Source organism: Drosophila navojoa, chromosome X (assembly GCF_054131105.1).
Source record: "Drosophila navojoa isolate 15081-1374.11 chromosome X, UAZ_NAV_1.0, whole genome shotgun sequence".
NCBI lineage: Eukaryota > Metazoa > Arthropoda > Insecta > Diptera > Drosophilidae > Drosophila > Drosophila navojoa.
The window spans coordinates 6,851,945-6,876,610 of NC_142895.1; the positions used below are offsets into that span (position 1 = coordinate 6,851,945).

General features: G+C 40.9%; 2 protein-coding genes across 5 annotated transcripts; one reads left to right on the forward strand and one right to left on the reverse strand.

Moving 5' to 3' along the window:
- Window positions 1–589: 589 nt before the first annotated feature.
- On the forward strand, window positions 590–24,303 carry LOC108657079 (uncharacterized). 4 transcript variants are annotated; one of them, XM_089265071.1, is made up of 6 exons: window positions 592–1,436; window positions 18,186–18,322; window positions 18,433–18,963; window positions 19,046–19,175; window positions 19,711–19,860; window positions 23,512–24,303. In XM_089265071.1, exons 1-6 carry the CDS (start codon window positions 1,373–1,375, stop codon window positions 23,766–23,768), a joined length of 1,269 nt encoding a protein of 422 aa, XP_089121197.1. In that variant the 5' UTR covers window positions 592–1,372; the 3' UTR covers window positions 23,769–24,303. The 4 variants fall into 4 exon arrangements, with proteins under 4 accessions (XP_089121199.1, XP_089121200.1, XP_089121197.1 ...); XM_089265072.1 differs by having other exon boundaries at window positions 595–1,436; window positions 23,448–24,303; XM_089265073.1 differs by lacking the exon at window positions 19,711–19,860 and having other exon boundaries at window positions 590–1,436.
- Gr9a (Gustatory receptor 9a) lies at window positions 16,452–17,682 on the reverse strand. Its single transcript, XM_030388745.1, has 3 exons — window positions 16,849–17,682; window positions 16,587–16,790; window positions 16,452–16,526 (listed from the first exon to the last, which is right to left on the reverse strand). Exons 1-3 carry the CDS (start codon window positions 17,680–17,682, stop codon window positions 16,452–16,454), a joined length of 1,113 nt encoding a protein of 370 aa, XP_030244605.1.
- Window positions 24,304–24,666: the final 363 nt, after the last annotated feature.

A 24,666-nucleotide genomic window follows, 5' to 3' on the forward strand; every position in this document is an offset into this window, starting at 1 on the left:
GATAGCAACTGTGCTTTGAGTGCAGGGTATCTCTTGGCCGTTAACATTTGAATAACTCAATTTCGCTTGCACATGGCTAAATTATGTCTTGGCTTTTCTATTTAGTTGATTGAACTTGCCAAATACGTCAGGAATTGGCAGCTTGTGCTATTACTCACGACTCAAGGCTAAGAAGTTGCGCAACTTTCTAGCGTGGATCGAGCACGCGATGTTCGCAAATTTCGAAACGATAACAGCGACAAGAACAAGAACACGAGGAAGAACAACAACAACAACAATAAGAATAACAGCAGTTGTAACAGCAGCAGCAACAGCAACACAAACAACTGTGTCGTAGCTATCGCCACCCTTCAACACCCATACACAGACACACACACAGACACCGACTCACATGCAAGCGTTGCGTCGCTAGCGGCATGCGCGTGAGTGTCAAAAAAGGAGTGCGGGCCAAAAGGACAAACGCACACTAGCACTAACACTAACACCAACACCAACACCAGCACACAAATCACATTTCGAATTCGCATTCGCATTCGCATTCGCATTTTGGCGATATGCCTGTGTCTGTGTCTTCGGCGAAGCTGAAGTCGTGAGTCAGCCGAGGGCAGGCAGAGCCAGCCGTTCAGTCGAGGAACGTAACTCGAACGCAACGGACGCTCGGGCCGCGCAGCCCCATAGAAAACACGAGCAACGGAGCAAAATAGCAACAACTGAAACAGCATTAATAATATAATAAAAAAAAAGAAAAACAACAGTAAATAGTGTGTGCAGCAAGTTGAAAGAGTGTGCGAAAGAGAGCGAGAGAGCGATAGAAAGGGCATTTTGAAAGGCCAAAAGGAAACAATCTAGTTCTTGTTTTGCCAATTTGTTGTTTGTTTTCATTTTTTTTATTGTTGGCTTGTTATTTGTTTAATTAATTGAGTGAGCGTGTGTGTGTGTGCGTGTGTGTGTGACTGTGTTTGTTTGTGTTGGTTGCTGAATTTTGAATTCGCCCAAAGGCGAAGTGGAAGTTACGTCAAAAGGAGCCAACGGCCAACAACAGCCAACAGCCAACAGCAACAACTACAGCTGTAGCAACTTGTACAACAGCAACAGCAACAGCAACAGCAACAATAACAATAACAAGCGACGCGCCAAACTGCTTTTGGCCGCCTTTGGCGCGTCGTCCTTTGCCCATTGTTGTCACGAGTTACCGTTTGTTGTCTTTATTTGCTGTTGTTGTTATACAGTTGTAGTTGTTGCCATTGCTGTTGTTGTCGTTGTTTGCTCACATTTGGTATTACCTATTTGCTGATTTTTTTTTTTTTTTAGCCGGCATCGGCAACGTCAGCGGCTACGTGGCTCGTGCTTATATAAAGTGTAATATGGAAGCATGTCTTCCACATCCAGCTCCGTGCTAGCGCTGTCATCGTTCAATTTATTATTTTTCACCCAAGGTAAGCCAAACGGAATATAATACGCATAACTCGCCTGCCAGCTTTATATAATCTGCAAACAAATAAAAACAAATGAAATTGTCTTCGGGCACACCGAAGCCTATATACACTACCCGAGGCTCATGATTCGCGACTGCTAAACTCAAATGATCAATGATTCTTTAGTGTAAATGAAATCATTGATAATGTCTTATGAAAGTAATTTAGTTCATATAAGATTTTTTGTAATTTTCTTACTCTTTATATAATCAAAGAACTAGATCATAATTAAATATAAAAGAAAAGAGATGATGCCTGGGATATCATGGACTTAGACGAAGAGTCTGTAGTTGCTGATCTATTATTCTATTATTATTCATTTACTTTTTTTCTATCTATTCTTCATCTTTATATGCTCAAAGAACTAGGTTGCAATTAGCTAGAGATCTTGCCTATGCTAGTGATATCTGATGCGTATAATATGAGTATGGTCAATCTAGCAATTTTAATAATTTCTGGTCACTGATCTATAATATATAACATATATATACCTTATTCACTTAATTATTCTCTTACTCTTACTACATATTCTTCATATGATCAAAGAGCTAGATAGCAATTCGATATCGTGTGATCCGTCAGAGGTAAAAATCGTCTAGCCAGAGATAATGCCTATGATAGTGATATGTGTAGATATGAACAGCCTAGCGACGCATTCAGCTGTGGTTGCTGATCTATAATATAGATTATTACAGATATATATAGTCATATGTGCCCACCCATCCATAATACCCCTGGGTAAGTGCATTGTCGAGGTAATAATAGTTCACAATAGCCGCTGTTTGCGAATCGATCAAATATTCCATCTAAATATAAACGTCGCAATTGTTGCTCATACGCCGTGTGGTACGTCACGGTGCCTGCGCCCGCAACTAGCTATCAAGCGTTTTCATAATTAATAAATCAGCTTTAAGTTTTGGCCACAAAAGCCCAGCGACGCAACGTGACCCAGTTTGGCTTCGCATTGGCCGGGGCAATTAGCTTGGCCCATGTGAATCAATCCCCACCAACCTGCCCTCGCCCCGGGGGAGTTGCTAAGCTGGGGCAAAGCTGAAGGCTCTCTGCATGCTGAATCATTAATTTTAAGATTGCAGCTGGCTGAGCTCCGCCGATGATGTGCATTAAGCTCGGTGATCAAGTATACGCCGAGTAATACCAGGGTAGATTGAAAGCCAAATAAAATGGGTTAAGGACAAGGCTCAGAAGGCATACCTGAATTTTCTTTATATTTTTATATACTTTAATATCAACAAATTAAAAGTTGCTTAGGTATGATATTTAAAGTTATACAAGGTTAAGTAATGCATTAAAAGACGATTTCTTTCTTTTTCATCTTATCTAGTCACACTTTTGAATGGTATAGGGTATTCCGGTAGTCGGGCAGCACATTTAATTGACCTTATTTACTATTTGGGCCAGACAGATAAACCAATTCTCTTTGTGCATTTGATTGATTGCATTTTCGTATCAAGGATCGGGTGCCCAGTAGTTGAGCAGCTCTCGATTTGAGCTCAATGCATTCTGTAGAAAATTAAGTAACTGAAAGTTTAAGTTAATTTTAGCTTTAAATTAGCTCTAACGTCAAATGGATAAATTAGTCAACAAGTTATAAAATACATATAGGTATATGTAATTCAGTAAGTCTAAGCATCTGTTTATGGAAAAGGGGTCTATCAGTCTTCTTCGCCGCATTCGGTCCAGCTGTTAGGTCGAGTGAGGTATCTTTTAGTCGAGCAGCATATTTACTAAATGTCTGCCTAATAATGTTTGATTTGTGATTTATTACATTATTATACTCCTATAGGAAATTGAAATTTATCCCTATTTAGTCCAACTTTGAATTTGGATAGGGTATCTTTTAGTCGCGAAGATGATTGACCTCTGCATAATATTTCTGTTTGGCATATTTGATTGATTGCATTTTACAATAATTTATTTTCATTTAATTTTTTATATATATATATTTTTATACCCTGAACCCATTGAAAATGGGAAATCAGGGTATAATGGTTTTGTTAAAATGTATGTAACAGGCAGAAGGAGGCGTGGCCCCCAAAGTATATATATTCTTGATCAGGGCGACGAGCTGAGTCGATTTAGCCCTGTCCGTCTGTCTGTCCGTCCGTCCGTCCGTCTGTCTGTCCGTATGTTTGAACGCGTCGATTTCAGAAGATACAAGAGCTAGAGACTTCAACTTTTTTTTAAAATGTCCGTATATATCACGCGGATATCGAGTTTATCACTAAAAAACGATAACTCATTCCGATACTTTTTTATCGATAAAAAACCTTATCGAAGATCACTTAAAAAATGATATCTCCTACATCTTTCAAGCTAGAGTCTCCAAATTTAAAATGTATATAAAGATGTATTTTATACAATTTCGATTTTTGTTAAAATTTACCCCCCACCCCTAAATCCACCCCCTCACCCTCATCTTTGTAAAAGTCGTATATCAAATACTAGAGACTTGTGCTTCGGTATACACATACATTTAAACAATATGAATACGTTCTGAAAGTTTCATTACGATCGTACGTCTAGAAATTAAATTATTCAACAAATAAGTTCTCCTAATATTGCCAACACTGCAGCGCAGCCCAAGCGCAATCGCCTGTATATGTGAGTGTGTGTGTGTGCGTGTATTTGTTTGCATGAGTGCGTGTGTGGGTGCTAATTATTATTGAAATATCAGTTGCTTGTAGGGTTCAGGGGATCTCGTAGTCGAGCAGTCTCGACTAGAGCTTTCTTACTTGTTTTTAATGCCGGGTATCTGTCAGTCGGGCAGCTCTCGACGCGAGCCGAGTGCAATTTGTCGCAAATGAAGCAACTGAAAGTTATAAAATATATATTGATTTTTTGTTGTCGCTCCTTAAGTTGCGTCAACGAACTAGTCGCTTGTTTTTGCAGAGGCTTAGTTTGTGGGGCGACTTTGGCATTTTATGATGGGGGCAGCTCAGCGAGAGTTCGACCATGCGCGTATTATCGTATTATTTTTACAGTTAGCTGCTTTCCGTTTGCCATTTCGCTTGTCGTTTAACGGCAGTTTAATGGGCTTATTGTTCTGTTGTTGCGCAATAAATCTCGGTTGACTAAGTCGAGGTCCAGCTAAATAAACTATGCAACGTACAGAGGTTGCCCCACCGTGGCCCCGCCGTCACGAACCACCCCTGGCCGTAGTCCTTTGCCCGCAGCGCATTTGTTTTGCTCCCGGCCAACTCGATTTGCATGCAAATTGCGTATAAATCCTTGAGTCGTTGCTCCTGGCTTTAAAGCGTGGGCGTTGCATGCACTCACGGTGCACGACTCACGGTGCACGACTCACGAGAGCACGACAAATCATTGGCAATAGCTGCCACAAAACGCGGCACGAACTTTCGTTTCTTTCTTCTCGATTTTGTTTTTCTTTTATCTCTTCTCGTTTTGTTTTTTTTTTCGGCTATCGTTCCGTTCGCGGTCATCTAATGGCCGAAGCGTTTACTTTTAATTAAAAAGTTCTTTTCGGCCGGCCAAGAGTGAATTAATGAGAAATGGCATCGCGCACACGCTGAGTGCTAACAATTCAATTTCGCCGGCGCTTTCAATGTTGATATTTGTCCAGAAACTTTTGGCAGATGCTGCCGCCATCCACACTTAATTAGTGCGCGCACACGACCTGGCCGACATTCCTTAGCCCGGCCAAAGTGATAGCAGGCCCTGCCCGGCCCGGTTGGCCGCGGCACCGCACGTCATACTGTACGAGTGGGCCAGCCGAGTGAAAGGAAAATAGCAAATTTTTAATGATATTGAGTTTGCCTTTCCTGCTTTTCATCCTGGGCTTATCATCCCAGGGCTCTGCGGAGGCAGAACCTCTTGAGCTTGCCTTGGCCAATAGGCTTGAGTAAACCATCTGGAGTCCTTACTCTTCCAAGGGCGTTTCATGTGCCCAGTTCCACTACTAGAATCTGGCTTAGAGATATTCCATGTTAGTTTTACGACTTAACGATAGAATTCTGGAAATGCTCAGAATTCTACTACTAACTTTTGTTAATTCTAGCTCTACTATGTCAACTATGTAGTATTACTCCACTTACGACTATTTCTGCTGCTAATCCTTCCCTTTCTACTTCCGCGCTTGCCACTACTTTCCCTTTTACTCTTAGGTCTACTACTATTTCTTACACTCTTCTACTCCTACCTCTACTAGTATTTGTGCTACCTCTTTTCCTCCGTCCCCTACTACTTGTGCTGATTCATCTATTATTACATCTACTACCACATCTACTACCACATCAACTACCACATCTACTACCACATCTACTACCACATCTACTACCACATCTACTACCACATCTACTACCACATCTACTACTACATCTACTACCACATCTACTACCACATCTTCTACCACATCTACTACCATATCTACTACCACATCTACTACTACATCTACTACCAAGTCTACTACTACTACTCTGTCTACCACATCTACTACCACATCTACTGCCACATCTACTACCACATTTACTACCACATCTACTACCACATTTACTACCACATCTACTACCACATCTACTACTACATCTACTACCACGTCTACTACTACTACTCTGTCTACCACATCTACTACCACATCTACTACCACATCTTCTACCACATCAACTACCACATCTACTACCACATCTACTACCACATCTACTACCACATCTACTACCACATTTACTACCACATCTACTACCACATCTACTACTACATCTACTACCACATCTACTACCACATCTTCTACCACATCTACTACCATATCTACTACCACATCTACTACTACATCTACTACCACGTCTACTACTACTACTCTGTCTACCACATCTACTACCACATCTACTACCACATCTTCTACCACATCAACTACCACATCTACTACCACATCTACTACCACATTTACTACCACATCTACTACCACATTTACTACCACATCTACTACCACATATACTACTACATCTACTACCACGTCTACTACTACTACTCTGTCTACCACATCTACTACCACATCTACTACCACATCTACTACCACATCTACTACCACATTTACTACCACATCTACTACCACATCTACTACTACATCTACTACCACATCTACTACCACATCCACTACCACATCTACTACTACTACTACTCTGTTTACCATTCCGTATACTACTACGTCTACTACCATATCTACTACTACTACGTCTACTACCACATCTACTACCAAATCTACAAACATTTTTATCTACTACTACTAATCCGTCTACTAATCCATCTACTACTACTTCTACTACTACTACTACTAATTCGTCTACTACCAAATATACTACTACTACTCCGTCTACTAGTCCGTCTACTACCATATCTACTAGCATACCACATCTATTGCCACAACTACTACTTCTATGGTCTACTACCATATCTACTACTACTTCTGCTACTCCACATACTACTACTATTCGTGCTATTTATTTTACTTTTACTACTACTCCATACAACTTTTACTAAGACTTCTACTCCCATATACATATATTGCACTTTTTTTTGGTACTAGTTCCTCTTGCTTTCGATAGGGCTTCCGAGTCTGTTACTTTTTGGCATGGCATACGTTTCGGACTCAAGCTCGTAGCGTATTGTCGCTGGGACCGCCTTAAGGCGTTTGCATATTTAACCAAGCTTCGTTTCAATGGGAATTTGAGATTCGCCGCTTCGCGTGTCACGTGTTGCTTGTGACAGGCATTGGCTCTGCTGCTCCGCCGATGCATGTGCTCGCCATGCATTATGCATGCAAGGACATCGCCATCTCAATGGCAGCCGACAGCAGTGAAAATATAAAACAATAAGTAGACAAACAGAGCGAGCGACCTGGGTCTCAGATCCTGCATTAAGGTGCAGCCAAAAGCCATTGTGTGGCTGACTAATTGTTCGGTTGCCACGCCTACGAGAGGTCGGGGTGGGTGCGGAGAGCATGCGGTGGCTCTGCTGGTTGTTGCAAGTGGTTGCACGCCTGTCGTTTCTGCTTAGTTAGCTGCCGATGGCTCTCGGCGGCTGTACACGCTGGGCTGACGTGTTTGTTGATGTTTTCCACGAGCAGGGGTTATTTTTAGTTGCAAAGTGCAATTAGGGCTTAAAGCTGCAAGCTGCTGCGACAATGGCCAACAGCAGCTGGCTGCGACTGGCAACAATACGCTTTGGTTATTTCCCCAACTCAATGCCAAGCGCTAAAGGTTAGGTGTCAAATATCATTCGTTCTTTGTTCTATACATAAACACAGGCCAAAGACGCCCACACACACAAACACAAACACACGCGCACACGCACACACACAGCTGGCATGTGTGGGATTTTGATTTTGCATTGATTTTCCTATCGATGGCATTGAGTGGACGCAAGGCTAAGAATTCGACAGCTGATGTCGCTGATGCTACAAAGCCTGCCCGGAATTTATTTAATCCAATATAGCTGTCTCTATTACACACTCTGCATTTACAGGGTATACATATGTATGTAGTTGTAGGCAAGCGTGTGCTGAAGCTGAAGATACCCTGTAAATATATATTGCTAGTTGAGGGTATACTTTGACTCACTCGGCAATGGCTTCTCCCAATGCCAAGTTTCGCTCGTTTGAATTACAGTTGAATCCGGCTATAACGACTCTGCTTATAGCACCCGCTCGCCTGCTTATAAGACGAACATTTCAATTCCCAGACATACCTACATGTGCAAACTTGTATAGTTATAGCGTCTTCCGGTTATAGCGACGGTCCCCAGGTACCTACGACATATTCTATTGTATATGCTTAAAAAAATGCTTACACCTTTGAATAATATACTTGTATTACAGGGTATACATACGATAGTTTTAGCCAGCTGACAAAAGCTTCTTTTCATGCTCTTTCATTGCAAAATTATACATACGCTCAATATTTTTCATAGAGGCCCAGAACCATGTGGCATATGCTACTTAGTGAGTGCATGAATTACAGGGTATACTAAGATTCAGCTGAAGAAATACTCTGCTTCGACAAACGCTTCTTATGCCTGGTTTACCATAATGAAGCAACCTCTACAAAATTACGCATACGCCCCATGTCAGAGGCACACACAGTCATGTGACGCGCTATATGTGTATCGATATTTTTAACTCGGAAAAAATACTTTGGAGTGACAAACTTTTCATTATATGATTATTATTATTATCTCATAAGCTTATTTTCAAGCAAATACTGAAAAATTACGAATACGACACGTGCAACAAGTATAGTGAGCAGTGTTATATACCCCATAATTGTTGCATTGCTTACAGGATATTCAAACAATATATAAGCCAACGGAAGGAAGCAGAAAAACATTTCGCACCGACAGCTAGCTCGTATTACACTCTGTTTGCTTCAATTAAAGTAAATGTTATATTATTACGCATACGCCCCATGCGCAATTCCCATAATCATGTGGCCACATTTAATTGTATGGTGATTAGTGTGTTAGTGTGTTATATTTACAGAGTATTCACATAGTTTTAATCAAAATGTACACGCATTGCCTATTTTGTGAAGTGTACAGCAAATGCCGTAGCTGGGAAATTACACATACGCCCCCATGTGCGACGCCCTGAATCGTTTGGCTAGTTAACTTTGCGGCGACAGCAGAATTAAGTATTTAATTACAATTGACATTTGTTCTCACTTTTGGTCTCTCTCTCTCTCTCTCTTCCTATCTCTCTCTCTCTCTCTTTCTCTCTCCAACTGCAGACAGGAGCTGCCAACGCTGCTCTAGTATTTTTGGCATTTTGTGTCGTATTCCGCCAGCGACCTGCGACTGCAACTAATTATGAATTTTAATTAATTCTGGCAGACTGCTACTTTGTTGACTTGCAAGAGAGACAGAGAAAGAGAGAGAGAGAGAGAGAGAGAGAGAGAGAGAGATGAGATGAGAGGCAATGCGACCGCTCAGCACTTTCACTCTGATTGCTTGTGTTGTGCTCCGAGTGGGCGTCATTGTCCGCCAACGGCAACAAATCTCTGCCATCGGCCATCTGCCAAATTGCCTCATTGACCTCCACTCGGTTGATTTCTCGAGTCCAGTCGGTTACACTTACAAATGGCCCCCAGCTGCTGGCAGCTGGAAAACAATTCGAAATATTCTTTCAAATGCAGCAGAGTCCCGCTCTGCTCCCTCCCCTCGCCTCAACTTTCTGCTCTTTGGCTTGTTTGCCCAGCGCATTTTACACAAGATTAAAAACTCTTTTTTTTCTATTGCAATCATAATAAAAATAATAATATTAATAACAATAATTATTTATTGTATTTTGCTGATGTGCTGTGGGATATGATAGCTGAGTGCATTTGTATACCCTGCAGTGTGAATGGGCAATATTGGGGTATATTGATGGGAGTGTGACTGGGTTGAAACTGCCGGAACTTGCGATATTCGCTTTATATGGGATATACATGTGTATGCATAGGTTAAGTTAAGAAATCTTGAGCAAGTGCAATTTGATTCTGGAAATCGGAGTGCAGAGAGATATGGAAGTCGGATTCACTTAAAAGATTATTATATATACGATGTCGGCTGTTTATATATCTTTCTGTTTCACTATCTCTCTCTATTTCTATTTCTCTCTTTTATCTCTCTTCATCTTATTTTATGTCTCTCCATCTCCCTAACTCTCCCTCTGTATCTCTAACTCAAACTCTGGCCCTCTCTCTCTCTGTCTTTCTCGTTTTTCTATCTTTGTTTGATTCTTTTCCCTTTTCTTCGTCTCCTTCTCTCACCTCTCTATGAATCTCTACCATCTATCCTAACTCCAGACAGAGAAAAAGCAAGAGAAAGAAAAGCAGAGATGTATTTATATAGACAGTATTTCAGCTTTTCCCATTGCTTAACTCCTTCTACAGGGTATTCGTCAATCTTTGCTTAGCTAAAACTTTCGCAAATACAGCGAAAACCGAGATGGAATGCAATTGAAAGCGAGTCGAAGCCAAGCTACGAAAAATGTTTGTCAATTGGTTAACAACATTGTGGCCACCAACAGCAACTGGACGCAGAGCTCAAAAGCCGTTGAAAGGGAAAGGAAGCAACAACAGAAAAAAAGAAAATTGCATTTGAATCGACCGGAACGTGGCTGTGCGGCATTTCCACTGAAGCCCAAAAGAGCCGAAATGAAAATCGCCAGAGCAGCAGAGGCAAAAAGTAGGGGGAGCAAAAAAGAAAAGTATGGCAAGCGCAAGTGCAGTGGGGCGTATTCGGTTGCGTAACACTGGCCGGGGTTGGCATGGCAACTGCATTAGGGGTGTTGCTTATTCCTTTGATACACGAATAAACCCACTTGATTTATTCAAATTAATTTATTATTATTTTATATTAAATTCTTTGCCGATGTAACAAATATGCTCCTTTGAGCACTGTGAATGGGTAAGCAGAAACTATTTCGTTTGTGCTTTCACTCGATGGGCAGCGCGCAGAGCAGAAAGCTAGCAGCTGAAGAGTTCTATACCCTTGACATACTGTTGAGGGGATATACGGGTAGTGTGCTAGATGATACATATGTACGTATGTAGTATATGGAGTGTGTAATGTGTAGTCAAGTGTATTAAGGGTAGTGTTATATGTGGTCTAGAGTATTGCTTAGTATACTTAGGATATTGTATATACATATATAGACTAGTGTATTGCTTAGCATATTAAGGGTATTACATATATGTAGTCTGGTATATGTAGCCTGTTGTTTCGAGGATATTGTAATATGTAGTCGCGCTCTGCTATTTGTTTCAATCTGTTCCCTTGTATTTGTTGTAAGAGCTTGTCTCTATGGTATAGGTCTAATAGTTAGACTCAATGCTGGGTTATTCTTGTCTAAAGCATCTCAAATTCATCCGACTTCTCAGTAGGAATCTTTTCTGTTCTTATTGACAGTCAAATGAAATTGAATGAATCCGTACAATAAGTTCTTCGAATGGGCAGATCCTCTGACTTCAGTTCATCTGCCTGGCGCTTTACTTTGCACAGTTTGAACTTTGTTACCCTCTAGTTTCCTGCTCGGTCTCAGCATGCAATGCACTTCCTATAATTTGACAGCCTAAGTTTATCCATTTACCAATAGTTGGCTTTCAATGCTCTACATATTTACAGGGTATGCGGCGAGCAGAGCACTTCAGCAGAACTTTTGGGCCATACTTAAATATGCTGAATGCTTTAGTGCAACATTTTCATCCACTTGGTATCCCTGCCTGCCCCATAATCCATCCAAATGAATGCTGATGCATTTCCTTTCAATTTGTGCTCCAATTTTAAGCTGTTTTCCATGCTAGCTTCAAGTCTGGCTTAATTAGCAGCGCCTACAATGTATGCAAAGTCCTGTAGAATATCGAATCGATAGACTTGAATTTTTCATTTACCAAGAGAAGCAAAAACTCTATTAAATTTCATCGCATATTCTCAGGCGCTGCAACATTATGTCTTATATAATGTGTGTGCATGACTGTGTGTGTGAGGGTGTGTGCGTGTGCGTGTGCGTGTTATAGCCTTTTGTTTTTACCAACTGCAGTGCAACACTACTTGCCCTTATCTGGCTCGATATTCCCACACTTTGACCCCATGCCACAAGGCCTCCCTCTGCGTGCATGCGTGTGTGTGTGCGTGTGCGTTCATATGTGCTTTTGGTATGTCTGTCTGTCCCCCCCTTTGCCCCATTTCAGCAGAGAGCATATCAAACATTTCAAAAGTTGTTATTACTGTTCGGGTGGGCCAGTTCGCATTTGCTGGCGCTTCATCAACATGATGAGCGCATGCAGAGCTGACTGCATGACGGACGGCTTGACAGACAGCATGACGGACTGTGTGACAGGCGGACACAAGTTTCAATCACATGCAAGGCAGCAGCAGCAGCAGTAGAGTTCTCTGATAGACCATTTCATTGCCACAAGCAAAACTAGATTGAAAACTTGTTTCATAAAATCAAAATTAAATTATAGATAGAAGTGAATAGCCATTTCGCTGAGTGTAGGCCTGAAAAACTTTGCCAAGAAAATAGCTCAAGTTTTGAATTAAACAAAAAATGAATACAAAAAGGGGAAAGAGGAGGAAAAAAGCAAAAATTCAATGCCAAAATGAAATTTTATAGACTCGACTCGAGACTCGAGTGCATTTCTCCAAGTGTAGTCACCTTGTTGATATAGCATTAAACGTTGAAACACTAAGAGCATGTTCAGTGCTTGGTTAAATGACGCATGCTGATGCTGCTCCTGCTTCTGCTCCTGCTGCTGCTCCTGCTGCTTCTTTTTGGACGTCGCGTTTTTGTCTGCTTGCTTTTGGTCCTTTTATCTCTGCTTTGGCAACGATAAAGCTACACACACACACACACACTCACACACACACACGTATATCTACACCTACACAGCAACATTTGTCAATTGCTTTCAATGCCCAGGGACGCAAAACTGGGAACGTGACTAAAATGTACTCGAAATGATGAGCAGAAACTTAGCTGACAATTGAAGTCGACTCAACCCGAGCGCATTAAAGTAATTTTCTGGCTCAGCTGAATGCAAATGGCGACATTCACATAATTACTGTAGCCCGAACGTGTATCAAGCGAGGTACCAAGGGTTATGAAAGACTCGGTCAAGTTCTGCTCCAAAGCTCATTCAGACTCGAAGAGCAGCATCGCAGCTTGAAGTGAAATTCCATAAAATTCATGTGTTTTCTTTGAGTTTTCCGAGTGTCAAGAGAATTTGGTAGCAATTTAAAGTTACATTGGAAATGTATAGAACTCGAGGGAACTCTGTTTTATTAAGAGGCTAGAAGGCGTGGCATATCGTGAGTAGCTACAGCATGGAGCAAGAGTAGTCAAGTGATATTCTTTTGCTCTTTAGTATTATGTCCTATATTAAATCTTAACCCTATATTAACTCTTTAAGACAGTTCTCTTTAAGAGAGTTAAGACTCTTCCGACTACAGGAAAGCCCTTAACAGGATGTTCCATACGATTGAATCAGTTCTTCGGGCTGGTCAAAAAGGAGATATAAAGCGAGCTGGTAATGCTTGCTTCATTTACAATGTCCCCTCCTTGAGTAAGCCGACTCACGGTACTCACAGTATTCTGTTTTATAATTTTACAAATATCACAGCCCGAATCGACATCTGCCGCCACCTGCAAAAGTTAAAGTGCTCTCCAATACCTAGGCTTACATTCGACCCACCCCCAGGTCTTATCTCAAGCTGCCTTAAATTTGGAGACATGAACACCTATATTCTTCCTAGATAGTTGCAGCAGGTTCCGCCAACACATTTGGACGCATTTGTGTACGTGATAAAGCAGAAAAAAAAACACAATTGAAAATTTGCTACTCTCCACATATATGACTTTAAATATGGAGCCAATACAGCTGGCGTGGATTTGTAGTAATTTCGAGCACCATTCTTACATTCATTACCATCATGAGCAATCAAAATCATATGAAATAATAACAACGCCAGTCCACCAAATAACTTCCTGTGGTTGTAATGGTGTTTCGACAAAAGCTTGTGGATTATCCCCACTCAGTATGTAACAAATCTGATTATTTAATAACATATAGTCATGCTAAAGTGGGTTGCATCATATAATAGAAGAAGGGCACATTGAAAATGATGTCAGTATATTATGGCTAAGATATAATTAGATAGAACAAATTAAATATTTCTCAATTATTTCTCTACCTAAATGTTGTGGACAAGAAAAACTTGTTGTTCTTTGTCTAACATCGTAACTCTAGAGAGAGAGAGAGAGAGAGAGAGAGAGAGAGAGAGAGAGAGAGAGAGAGAGAGAGAGAGAGAGAGAGAGAGAGAGAGAGAGAGAGAGAGAGAGAGAGAGAGAGAGAGAGAGAGAGAAAAAGAGAAAGAAAGCATGAGAGAGAGAGAGAGAGAGAGATCAACAGCCGGGACTATTTCCTACATCTGCCATCCTCAGCCAAAATATCGATATTAGCATAAATAAAATTTGATATATACATCTCTCTTGCAGCAGCATACCTTATATGTATATCTACCCAGAGATCTCTTGGTATCCCAGCCCCAATCAAAACATCAATGCTTGCCCAAAATGTACTTCTGAGCGAGTATCGCGTAATCGCTAACAAAACAATATGATATAGAGTAGTATAGAGTAGACTAGAGCAGCAGATCCATAGACACATTAGTCGCTATCATCGACTTTTGCAATTCAAATACGCTGCTCATGAAGCTCTCACTCTCTCGCTGGGCCGTCGCTGGTGTCCGCTTCAAGCTTCAATCATCGCTCGTCTGTGCACTTTCAGCCGGATTACCATTTTAAGCATGGCTCGCACCATAATCGGCTTACATCGGGCTATTAAGCGCATCAAATGGTGGGGAAGTCCCCAAATGGCAGCGCCGCGCAGTAGGCAACAGTTTTTGTCGCTGCTGTTGGTTGCTGTTGTTGCTTTTACTTATTCATGTTTTTGCCTCAATATGTCATATGAGCGCTGTCAGTTTTTTGGGGTCCGTATCTCCATATACATATATGTATATGCAGCTGGCCTTTATCAATTTCAGAACTGACAGTTGTCATGCAAAATTCATGTGATATGCCTTTTGAATAGCTTGGCTAGCTATGCGACATGTTTGTCAGCCGGGAGCAGCATTTACTCGATTCGCTATTGATACATACATATATGTGCGGGCAAAATAATGTTGTTTTTCTTTTATGAATTGTTGTTTTTACTATTCCATTGAAAAAGGGGAAGCTATGGGGCGTGAGCTCACATGTGAAAGCAGGAATGATAGATCAGTCGAGCGAGCTGAGTTGATACAGCCATGGTAGTGTGTTCGTCTGTCAATCCGTGTGTTCTCCGGTCTCTTTGACTGTTTAGATGAGCTGCAAATGCTTGATGCTTTTAATTTTGTATATCTAGTTCGAAAGTTAAACCCATTTTGCTGTTATCGATAATAATCGATAGAAGTATTTCTTAGAAGTAGAGAGTTGTGACGTAGCATATAGACACATATGCTTGTTAGTATAATAATCTTAAATTTCGATTGAGAAAGTCCATCTAAAATAATAGTTATTCAGCAATAAGGTTGCCATGGCCATGGCATGGTAAGGCCCTTAAGCGCAGTCCAAGCGCAGTCACTGCGCAGTCAGCAGAGCGTGAGCTTATGTATGTGAGAATGGCATGTGTGTGTATGTATGTTTGTGTTTTTTTCTCTGACTGAATTATTGGCACAGCAGCTCCTTAGGGTACTTCACACTTCAGGTTATTTTCTATCCGTGTACTCCAGTCTAGAGCCCCCTTCCCGAATGATTGAAACAGCAGTTTTGCATAGCAAATAAGCTCTACCAAAAAAAACTAGTCTGAGTGAATGCTTGAAGCACTTGCCCAGCAGGCGAAGTCAGCTCTTTAGGGTAGTTCCTAGCCGAATACTCCCTTAATTGGAAGAGCAGCTTCGCAAGGAAAATCAGCTTAGTTTTTCCTGAATACTCGGAGCAAGAAGCTCTGTCAGCTCTTTAGAGTATTTCCTTGTCGAGTACTTACGTCCAGAGCTCTCTGACTCTCTCTCTCTCTTTAATTTTGTCGGTCGCAGTTCCCAAAGGAAAAATGATATATTGACTTGGTGCCTTTCATTTGCATTTACATTTTCATTTTCATTTTATTTTCATTCTCATTTTTATTTTCTTCTTCACTTCCATTTTCACGTTAAAGTTGTTTGCTCACCTTTTTGGTTAATTCCCGCGTGCACTAAGCCATAAGCTTTAAGGCTCTTTTGCATATGAGATGAACTTTCAGCTTTGTATCTCAAGTCGAGTCAATTTTGACTCAGAGATTGATTAAAGTCGAGTAGTGTAAGGCGCTTTGTTGCTTGGAGCTGATTGATGTTTCATAAGCTCTGAGAACTTGTAAGATATTTATTAATGAATATTCATAATATGGCAAAAGTAGCTCGAGTTGGACTTTGCCTAGGCCAGCGCAGCTCCGCTCAGTTTCTCTGCTGTTCGGTAAGGCCAATGAATTGCAAAAAGATGACCAGAGAATCGATGATAAAGAACAGCATCTGCATTAGGGAAACGAAAATAAACCAAGCTACCAGCGCAATGATTTCGCTTGAGCCTACCCCACTCAGAGTCTTGAGATTCAGATGGTAAATGCCACAGACTTCGAATTGCACCGAGTTTTGCATGATCTGCAGCGAAAAGTCTTCCGTTTGCTTGCGGGCGATTTGGCTGCGTGAGCCAATCGCATTTCCGTTTCCGCTTCCACTTCCGGCTGATGGCTGCCGACGCCAGGCGCCATTAATCAGCACCAGCAGCTGCTTTGACTGCGAAACGGATTATCTGGAATTATTTTTAGCCAAATGCGTTGATGGACACACTTACGCGCTGGGCACAGCTGTCGCAGACGGCGCACAGTGTCCAGATCTTGATGATGGTGGGCAGAACCACGTAGACGGTCTGCCAGAGCAGCAGCCAGCTAATGCTTACGGTCGTCAGGCGCCACAGGATGATGTACGCATAGCAGACGACAATGAAGTCGCCCATGCAGAGCACGTTCATCAGCAGCACCGACAGCCCGTAGATGCGGGAGAGCTGGCGCATCAGGCGCAAAATGTGGGCGTAGTTGGTGCGTAGCTCCAGGCTGCACTGGTGTCCGTGCAGCAGTCGGTGCTGCAGCGAGAGCAGCTTGATGTCCAGCCGCACCACCATCAGCGACATCTGCAGGTAGCGCGCTCGCACCGCCTGCGTGGTGTACAACTCGCGCAGGCTGGGCAGCAGCTGCTGGCCCTTGATCGTCTGGAAGAGGGCCCTGGTCGTGGCGCAGGCGACAATGAAGCACTCGAGTGCCACATGCAGCCGCAGATTGAAGCCCGTGGGCATCGATCCACCCACAGACGGTAGCTGTGCCAGGAGTCGGCGCTCGCGATTGCGCAGCAGCAACGCCTGCAGCAGCATCAGCATGTGGGCCAGCAGATAGGCGAGGCTCATCGCATCGATGATCTTGGCGTAGGTGCCGAAGTGCTTCTGGTGCTGACTGTGCCCCTCACTCGGCTCCCAGCTGAGGGTAAAGTAGCGCCACACCTGCCGCAGCATATCGCCCAGCACCAAGGCCAGGTAGCTGCTCAGCAGCTGCTGCACCGCCGGCTTCTGGGCGCTGCAGGTGAGCGCCAGCAGCCGGAAGTAGCCGGACAGAAAGAGCTCCGTACGTCTGCCCATAGCTCACTCAACTGAACTCTGCATTTTCACGCGCACCGGCGCAAAAATGAAACATAATTAATTAGCATTACGCCATATCATGCCAATTAATCAAAGTGGCTAATGTGGACTATGGAAAGGATAGATGTTTACGACATATGTTCGATAGCCATTAAGACATTTTTACCTACCTCTACCTCTATCTCCACCTTTACCTCTACCTCTACCTCTACCTCTACCTCTACCTCTACCTCTACCTCTACCTCTACCTCTACCTCTACCTCTACCTCTACCTCTACCTCTACCTCTACCTCTACCTCTACCTCTACCTCTACCTCTACCTCTACCTCTACCTCTACCCCTACCCCTACCTCTATCTCTATCTCTATCTCTACTTCCACCTCTACCTCTACCTCTATCTCTTCTAATCTCGGGCTCAATCCCTTTAGTTAAAAATAAATAAGACTCTACTTAATATTTGTATTTTCTACATCTATATATATATATCTCTCTCTCTTTTTCAGTGCTAACGGTGCTCAGTATCACCATCAAGTACAACGAATATGCGACAGACAAGGGCGGCAATATTAGCATACCGTGCATAGCACAGGGCAACATTATGTGGGTCAAGGAGCACGGCAGCAATAGCACCATTATACAGGTGATAATAGATCTAAATGAATATGGCTTTATCTGAGACTATGAGCTATTGTCAAGCAATGCACATTATTTGAACTGTTTCCGTGTGTGAATGTCCCTTCTCTTCCATAGACGGGTCGTATATTGGTGTTGCGCAATGTGAGCACCTCGGACAGTGGCATTTATGTCTGCTTTGCAACGGTGCCTCTCACAACAACAACAACATCAACAACAACAACAACGACAGCGAGACCAACAACGGCAAGGGAGTTAACCATGCCAGCGAAAGCAGCAGAAGCAACTACCTCAGCGCCGCAGCAGGAGCAGGAGCAGGAGCTGGAGAAGGAGCAGGAGCAGGAGCGGGAGCGGGAGCTAGAGCCAACGCAGCCTGTCGAGGTAGAGGAGGAGCAGGAGTACCGGGCTTACCAGCGCAGCAAACTAACCGTGCGCACCACACCCGGCCCGGTGACCCAGCTGTACTTCAAGGCCTCCACCATATTGGGCTTTCTCATCTGGCGCTTCAACAAGACCCAGTCCGGTGGCTACCCCGTGCGCAGCTTCACGGCTGAGTATCGCAACATCTCGTACCGTCAGCCGCCCTACAATGCCAGCTTCGAGCACGCGTGGAGCCGCATGGATCCCATCAACATAGCGCCCAACGTGGTGAGTAGAGTGGCCCTGCCCATTTGGGCGCCCATTTCAAAAGAATCATTTCCGCTACATAATCACTTCCTTCGTGCCACAGCGCCAAATGGAGGTCTATCGGCTGGCGCCCAACACCACCTACGAGTTTCGGATATGGGCCAACAATGAGCTGGGCAGCGGCACGGTGGTCACTACCAATGTGACAACCTTGCCCGAGACCAAGGAGGAGGGTAAGCGGCCACTTAGACTAGCTGTCTGCCTGTCCCACAGCCAACACCAAATACAAATAACTAACTAACTACCCAACTAAACTACTAACTAACTAACTAACTAACTAACTAACTATAATTGCTAATATTAAGAAACGATTCTTAAACAAAGTCTTAGTTCTAGCTAGATAAACATTCGATAGTTATCTTGCTGTCGTGCCTATCTAGTATCTATCTGTAGAAATTGCTGTTATTTGGTGTCAACTGTACGCGGCACAGGATCTACATATATATGTATATGTATATGTATCCTGTGCGGCGTTATTCTAGTAGTAATTACCTATTGACTGTACTACTTGATTTCTCTATAATTTCACACAATCACACACATACATACATACATATGTATATCTACAGAGATATATATTTGTAGATGATCTCATTTCAAGTATTTTAAGTAATTCGTAATTCTGGTAATTTTGTCGTTTGTCATCATCTCTCTTTTTTCTTATCTATCTCAATTATATATATACGTACGTGATCGAGGACCGTGCAGATCTCATACGCCTTATTAAACCCGACTTAGATAATTTCGATCCGCGCATTTGGATAGTCGCCGTCAGCATAGTGCTCGGAACACTTGTGATATTAGCCATCGGACTCTGTATTGTGCTCTCTAAGGAGTGCTATCAGGCAACGCAAATGGGTACAGCCAATTCGCCAACAACAATAGCAAATAACTGAAACTAATTGAGATATATATATCTGTGTATATACATATATGTATATATGTACATGTATATGCCTTCATATATATATATATGTATATGCTGTACATACACGATTTATGATTTGGCTAATGTTGTTGTTATTGTTGCTCGTATTTTAACAAAACAAACAGCAATTGCTGCTGATTCGAAAACGCAACTCGTTGCTTGTCATTGTCATTAGCATTGTCATTTGCATTGCCATTGCCAGTGTTGTAAATTAACCTGAATCCCAAATGCTTTTTAATGGACTTCAGGCACTAGAAATATATCAAAAATATTTATTACAAATTCCGAATGCAAATGTAGTGCCTGGACTCCATTAGCGTGCTTCTTCTTCTTCTTCTGTTTTTTGTTTCATCTGCCTTTTTTTTGGCCACATATAAGCCTTGGTTTCATACATACATACATAAGCTATTGTATTTGTTGTCGTTGTTGTTGCTGTTGGTGTTCGATTTCGCATTGTTTTTGGTGTTTGATTTGTGCTTATTAAATATTAAATATATATATGTATATACATACATATACACATATATATTACTAGTTGTTGTAGCTACTCTTAATAACTATCATTAGCTGCAAAGCCAATAGACTATATATACATATATGTACATAAAAGTTAACGTGCTTATTTATCATACATAGTATAAAATGTATATATATATATACATACATAAATATGTATACATATGTATATGAAGTCTAGCTTTATGCATATATTACCTACATTTTAAGTAAATAATTATATTTATATTGCCAACAAAATCTAGATTCAATCAAACTAAATTGATATTCAATTAAATTTCTAATGAGATTTCAGGAAGAACGTAATCAAATTCAATTATGAACACTTCAGTGTGTTGCAGTCGGGCACCATCGACTGCACAATACTCGTTCACAGCCTGAGCTTAAAAGATGTTTAAGATATTGTACTATATTCTGATTTTCCGATATGATAAATTCGGCTAGATGATGATTTTAAGATTTTAAGTATAACTGTAGGAGCTATAACTATACAGATTTATCACGCTACTAAGGGCGTTTATATACATATGTATATATACAATGTATTCTTAGCCCTCAGTTATCCACAAGTATTTATTACTAATTTCAATCCCATAAGTGTATTATGTATAACACTTTCTTGTACGTTTTATAACTTTATCTATCTGCCGAGAATTTGAACTGTAAATCATGTGCCAAATTTAAATATTCCAGCTCAATTTAAATCTTTCAAAAATTTGAAGTCTCTAAAACCTTCATTGATAGTATTATCATATATCCAAATATTAGGCAAGATTCGAGCATAGAGGGGTATATATTATTCAAATTTCAAGTCTCTGCTTGAATAGCGGAGAAATAGTTTGCTCTCATACGGACGGATGGACAGACAAACGGATGGGCAGACAGACAGACGGATGGACAGGCGGATGGACAGACGGATGGACAGACAGATGGACAGACGGACGGAAGATGGATGAACAGACGGATGGACAGACGGATGGAAGATGGATGGACAGACGGACGGAAGATGGATGGATTAGTGGATAGTAGAGCGATGGACGACTGATAAAGAGACAGATAGGCAGAGAGATAGACGATTAGACAGACAGACGGACTGATAGACAACCGGACGGGCAGCCAGACGAACGGAAATGAGACGGACAAGCGGATAGCAAGTAAAACGAACAGGCGTACATACAAACGGACAGACGGATAGGTAGACACGCAGACGGACGGACAGAAAAACGGTCGGAACACCGCCGGATGAGGGGATAGTTAGTAGAGCAATAGACGACTGACAGGCAAATGGAAAGACAGACAAACAAAGTGGAAAACTAATAGACTCCTCTGTGTTCGTGAACGAGTATAAATGTCAAAGATGACTAGCAGCAATTAGCTGAAATTTTAACTATAAATAATGTAGCTGTCAATCAAAACAAGACATTTTAAAAGTATTAAAAACTAAATGCCGTCTCTACGCAAGACCTCAATATATTAGCGACCAAAGTTTTTAGCCACATCTGTGATAGACAACGAGCACAATCTCAACTCGCACCTAAGAACCATAAGTAGAGCTCTAGAAATATGCACTGAGCAAGTAGGAATATAGATGCAAATATTTCAGATAATAATATAAATAATATTGAACACTAAATAAAGCAAAACGAAGCCTTAAACCGTGAGCAAGAGTGAAATGAAAATAGAAAAGAAAAGAAAAGAAAATGAAACAAAGTACCTATATATATGATATGAAATGCAATATGGGCAACTTGGCAGCGTGTGATACGTTCGGTGATATATGATTTATGCTTTCCTGCCTTCCTCTGCTGTCACTTTGCTATTGAATTTCCATTTCGATTTTCAATTTGCATTTTCAATTTCAAAATCAATTTAAATGTGAAATAAACGAGTTGAGCAAATGTTACTTTAAATATATATTGATGTTGTAAACTATATACACACACCTACACCTATATATATATATAAATATCTGTTTATATATACATATATTCGCATATACATGAGTAGCAATTAATATTCCATTTATGTGCTTTGTGTTATGGCACGCCAATTAAATGTTTCAATCCTTATATAAAGAAAGTCAAATACATTTATCGGAACATTCTCTAGAGTCTTGTGTTGTTACCTCTTTTAATTTCAGTTGATGTGCTTATTGTTAGACGTACATATATGTCACATACATACACACACACACACACACAAACGCTTGGCTTGAGTTGAATTTACATAAAAAATATGCAGGCAAATATTACGTATACGCAGCGCTTGGTCGCTTTTTGGCTTAACGGCTGAACTCGTATATTAACATAAAAAATATACACCATTATCATTACTAACATATACATACATATATACATGTCCATAGACACCCACTCATATATATATTTGCTTCAATTTGAAAATATTATCAAAATTGTGTTAAATAAAAATATTACGTATACGCCGCGCTGCTCGCGCGCTTATCAGCATATACAGATAAACACACACACACATACACACACACATACACCTATACTCATGCACACACATGTCTGCCTTAATTTGAAAATATGAACAAAATTGTATTACGTATACGCCGCATTGGTCTCGCTTTTGCCAGTTTATAAGCGCGCTTTGTCGCCACGCACACACATACACGAACGCATACACACATATATATATTTCTATATATGCACATTAACACAATTATTGAGAAAAAATAGAAAAGAATTTAAAGCAACTAGCAAAAGGTAATGTAATTAATGTCAAATGATGTTTAATGCTATTTTTTCGTTCTACTCTTTCTCTATTTATCTCAATTCTCGTTCCATCTCTATCTCTTTTCTTCTCTTTCTCTCTATCTCTCACTCTCTATCTATTTCGATTTCCAATGCACACAAACTCTCTCTCTCTCTCTCTTTCATTTCTCTATCTCTCCCTCTTTTTCTCTCTCTCTCTCTCTCTCTCTCTTTTTCATATTGCATTGACTCTAATTTCTATATCATGCTATGCGGCCTTGTAGAACTCAAAGATGGTTGGGACAGCATTGAGCTTATACCGAATATAATACTTAATCCCGGTTTCAGTGAATCCGACGGACCCAAGAGCGTGCCGCCATTCACGCGCACCGTCATCTTTGGCCACAATGGACAGCCCTACAATGATGATGACGACGACGACGACGAGGAGGAGGATCCGGAGCCGACCATGGAAAAGTTTAAGCGCAAAGTTTCGGTATTCTTTACAGGTCCCACCATCAAACGTATTTGAGAGTACAAAGTGCAATTTACTGGCTACGCCCGTTCAGATCTATCTAGGTTGTTCTCGATTGTGCTACGGTTAAACCCAAATTATATACACACATACATACGTATTCACATACACTGGTACATCAGCACATATATCTGATGTACGTAGAGCTTATCGTTTGTGCTGCAGGCGCGATAATTTGATTTTCGGTTTCATTCGCTTCGACTATGCTATGTTATCTATCTACTGTTAATTGTTGGACAACATTTTTGTAACACGAACTGAACACCCCTATGAGAATGCTAAAAATAGCTCGGCTCGATTCCAAAAACTTTCCACATTTTCGCCCAAGCTGAGGGAGAGCTCACTCTGTAGATAAACGTGAAATGTGTTAACAAAAGGTTGCAGAAACCGAAATGCGAAGTGTTCAACATTTCGTGCTCATAGAATGTATTTTAGACAGGTTAACACATACAAACACACACACACACACACACACACACATACACACTGGTGTATTTTACATAATGAAATGACAAAAAAATATTGCTGTGATATAAATTCAATTGAAGGACATTATAAAGATTTATTAATACTCGTATATAGCAAAATCAAATCTCGAATATGAACACACACACACACACACACACACTCGCCCATGCATACACCGAGAGAAATTCTTAGCTATTTTTGTTGATGTAGTGAATTATAGTTACAGGCATAAATAACATAATTGCTGAACATAATTATTTTATGTAAATAATATATATTTATAAATATATAAAGATTTTTTTTTTTTTTTAAATTGTAGAAACTTTTAAGAGTTTTAAAGTATGTATATGTATATATATATATAGATCAATTTGTTTTTTTTTTCTAAGAAAATATTCAAACAAGATTTAGAAAAATTTTAACATATATTTATATTTTAAAACTCTAAAATGTTTTCGTAATTAAAAAAAAAAATTGAAATTATTTTCTTTTTTTTTTCG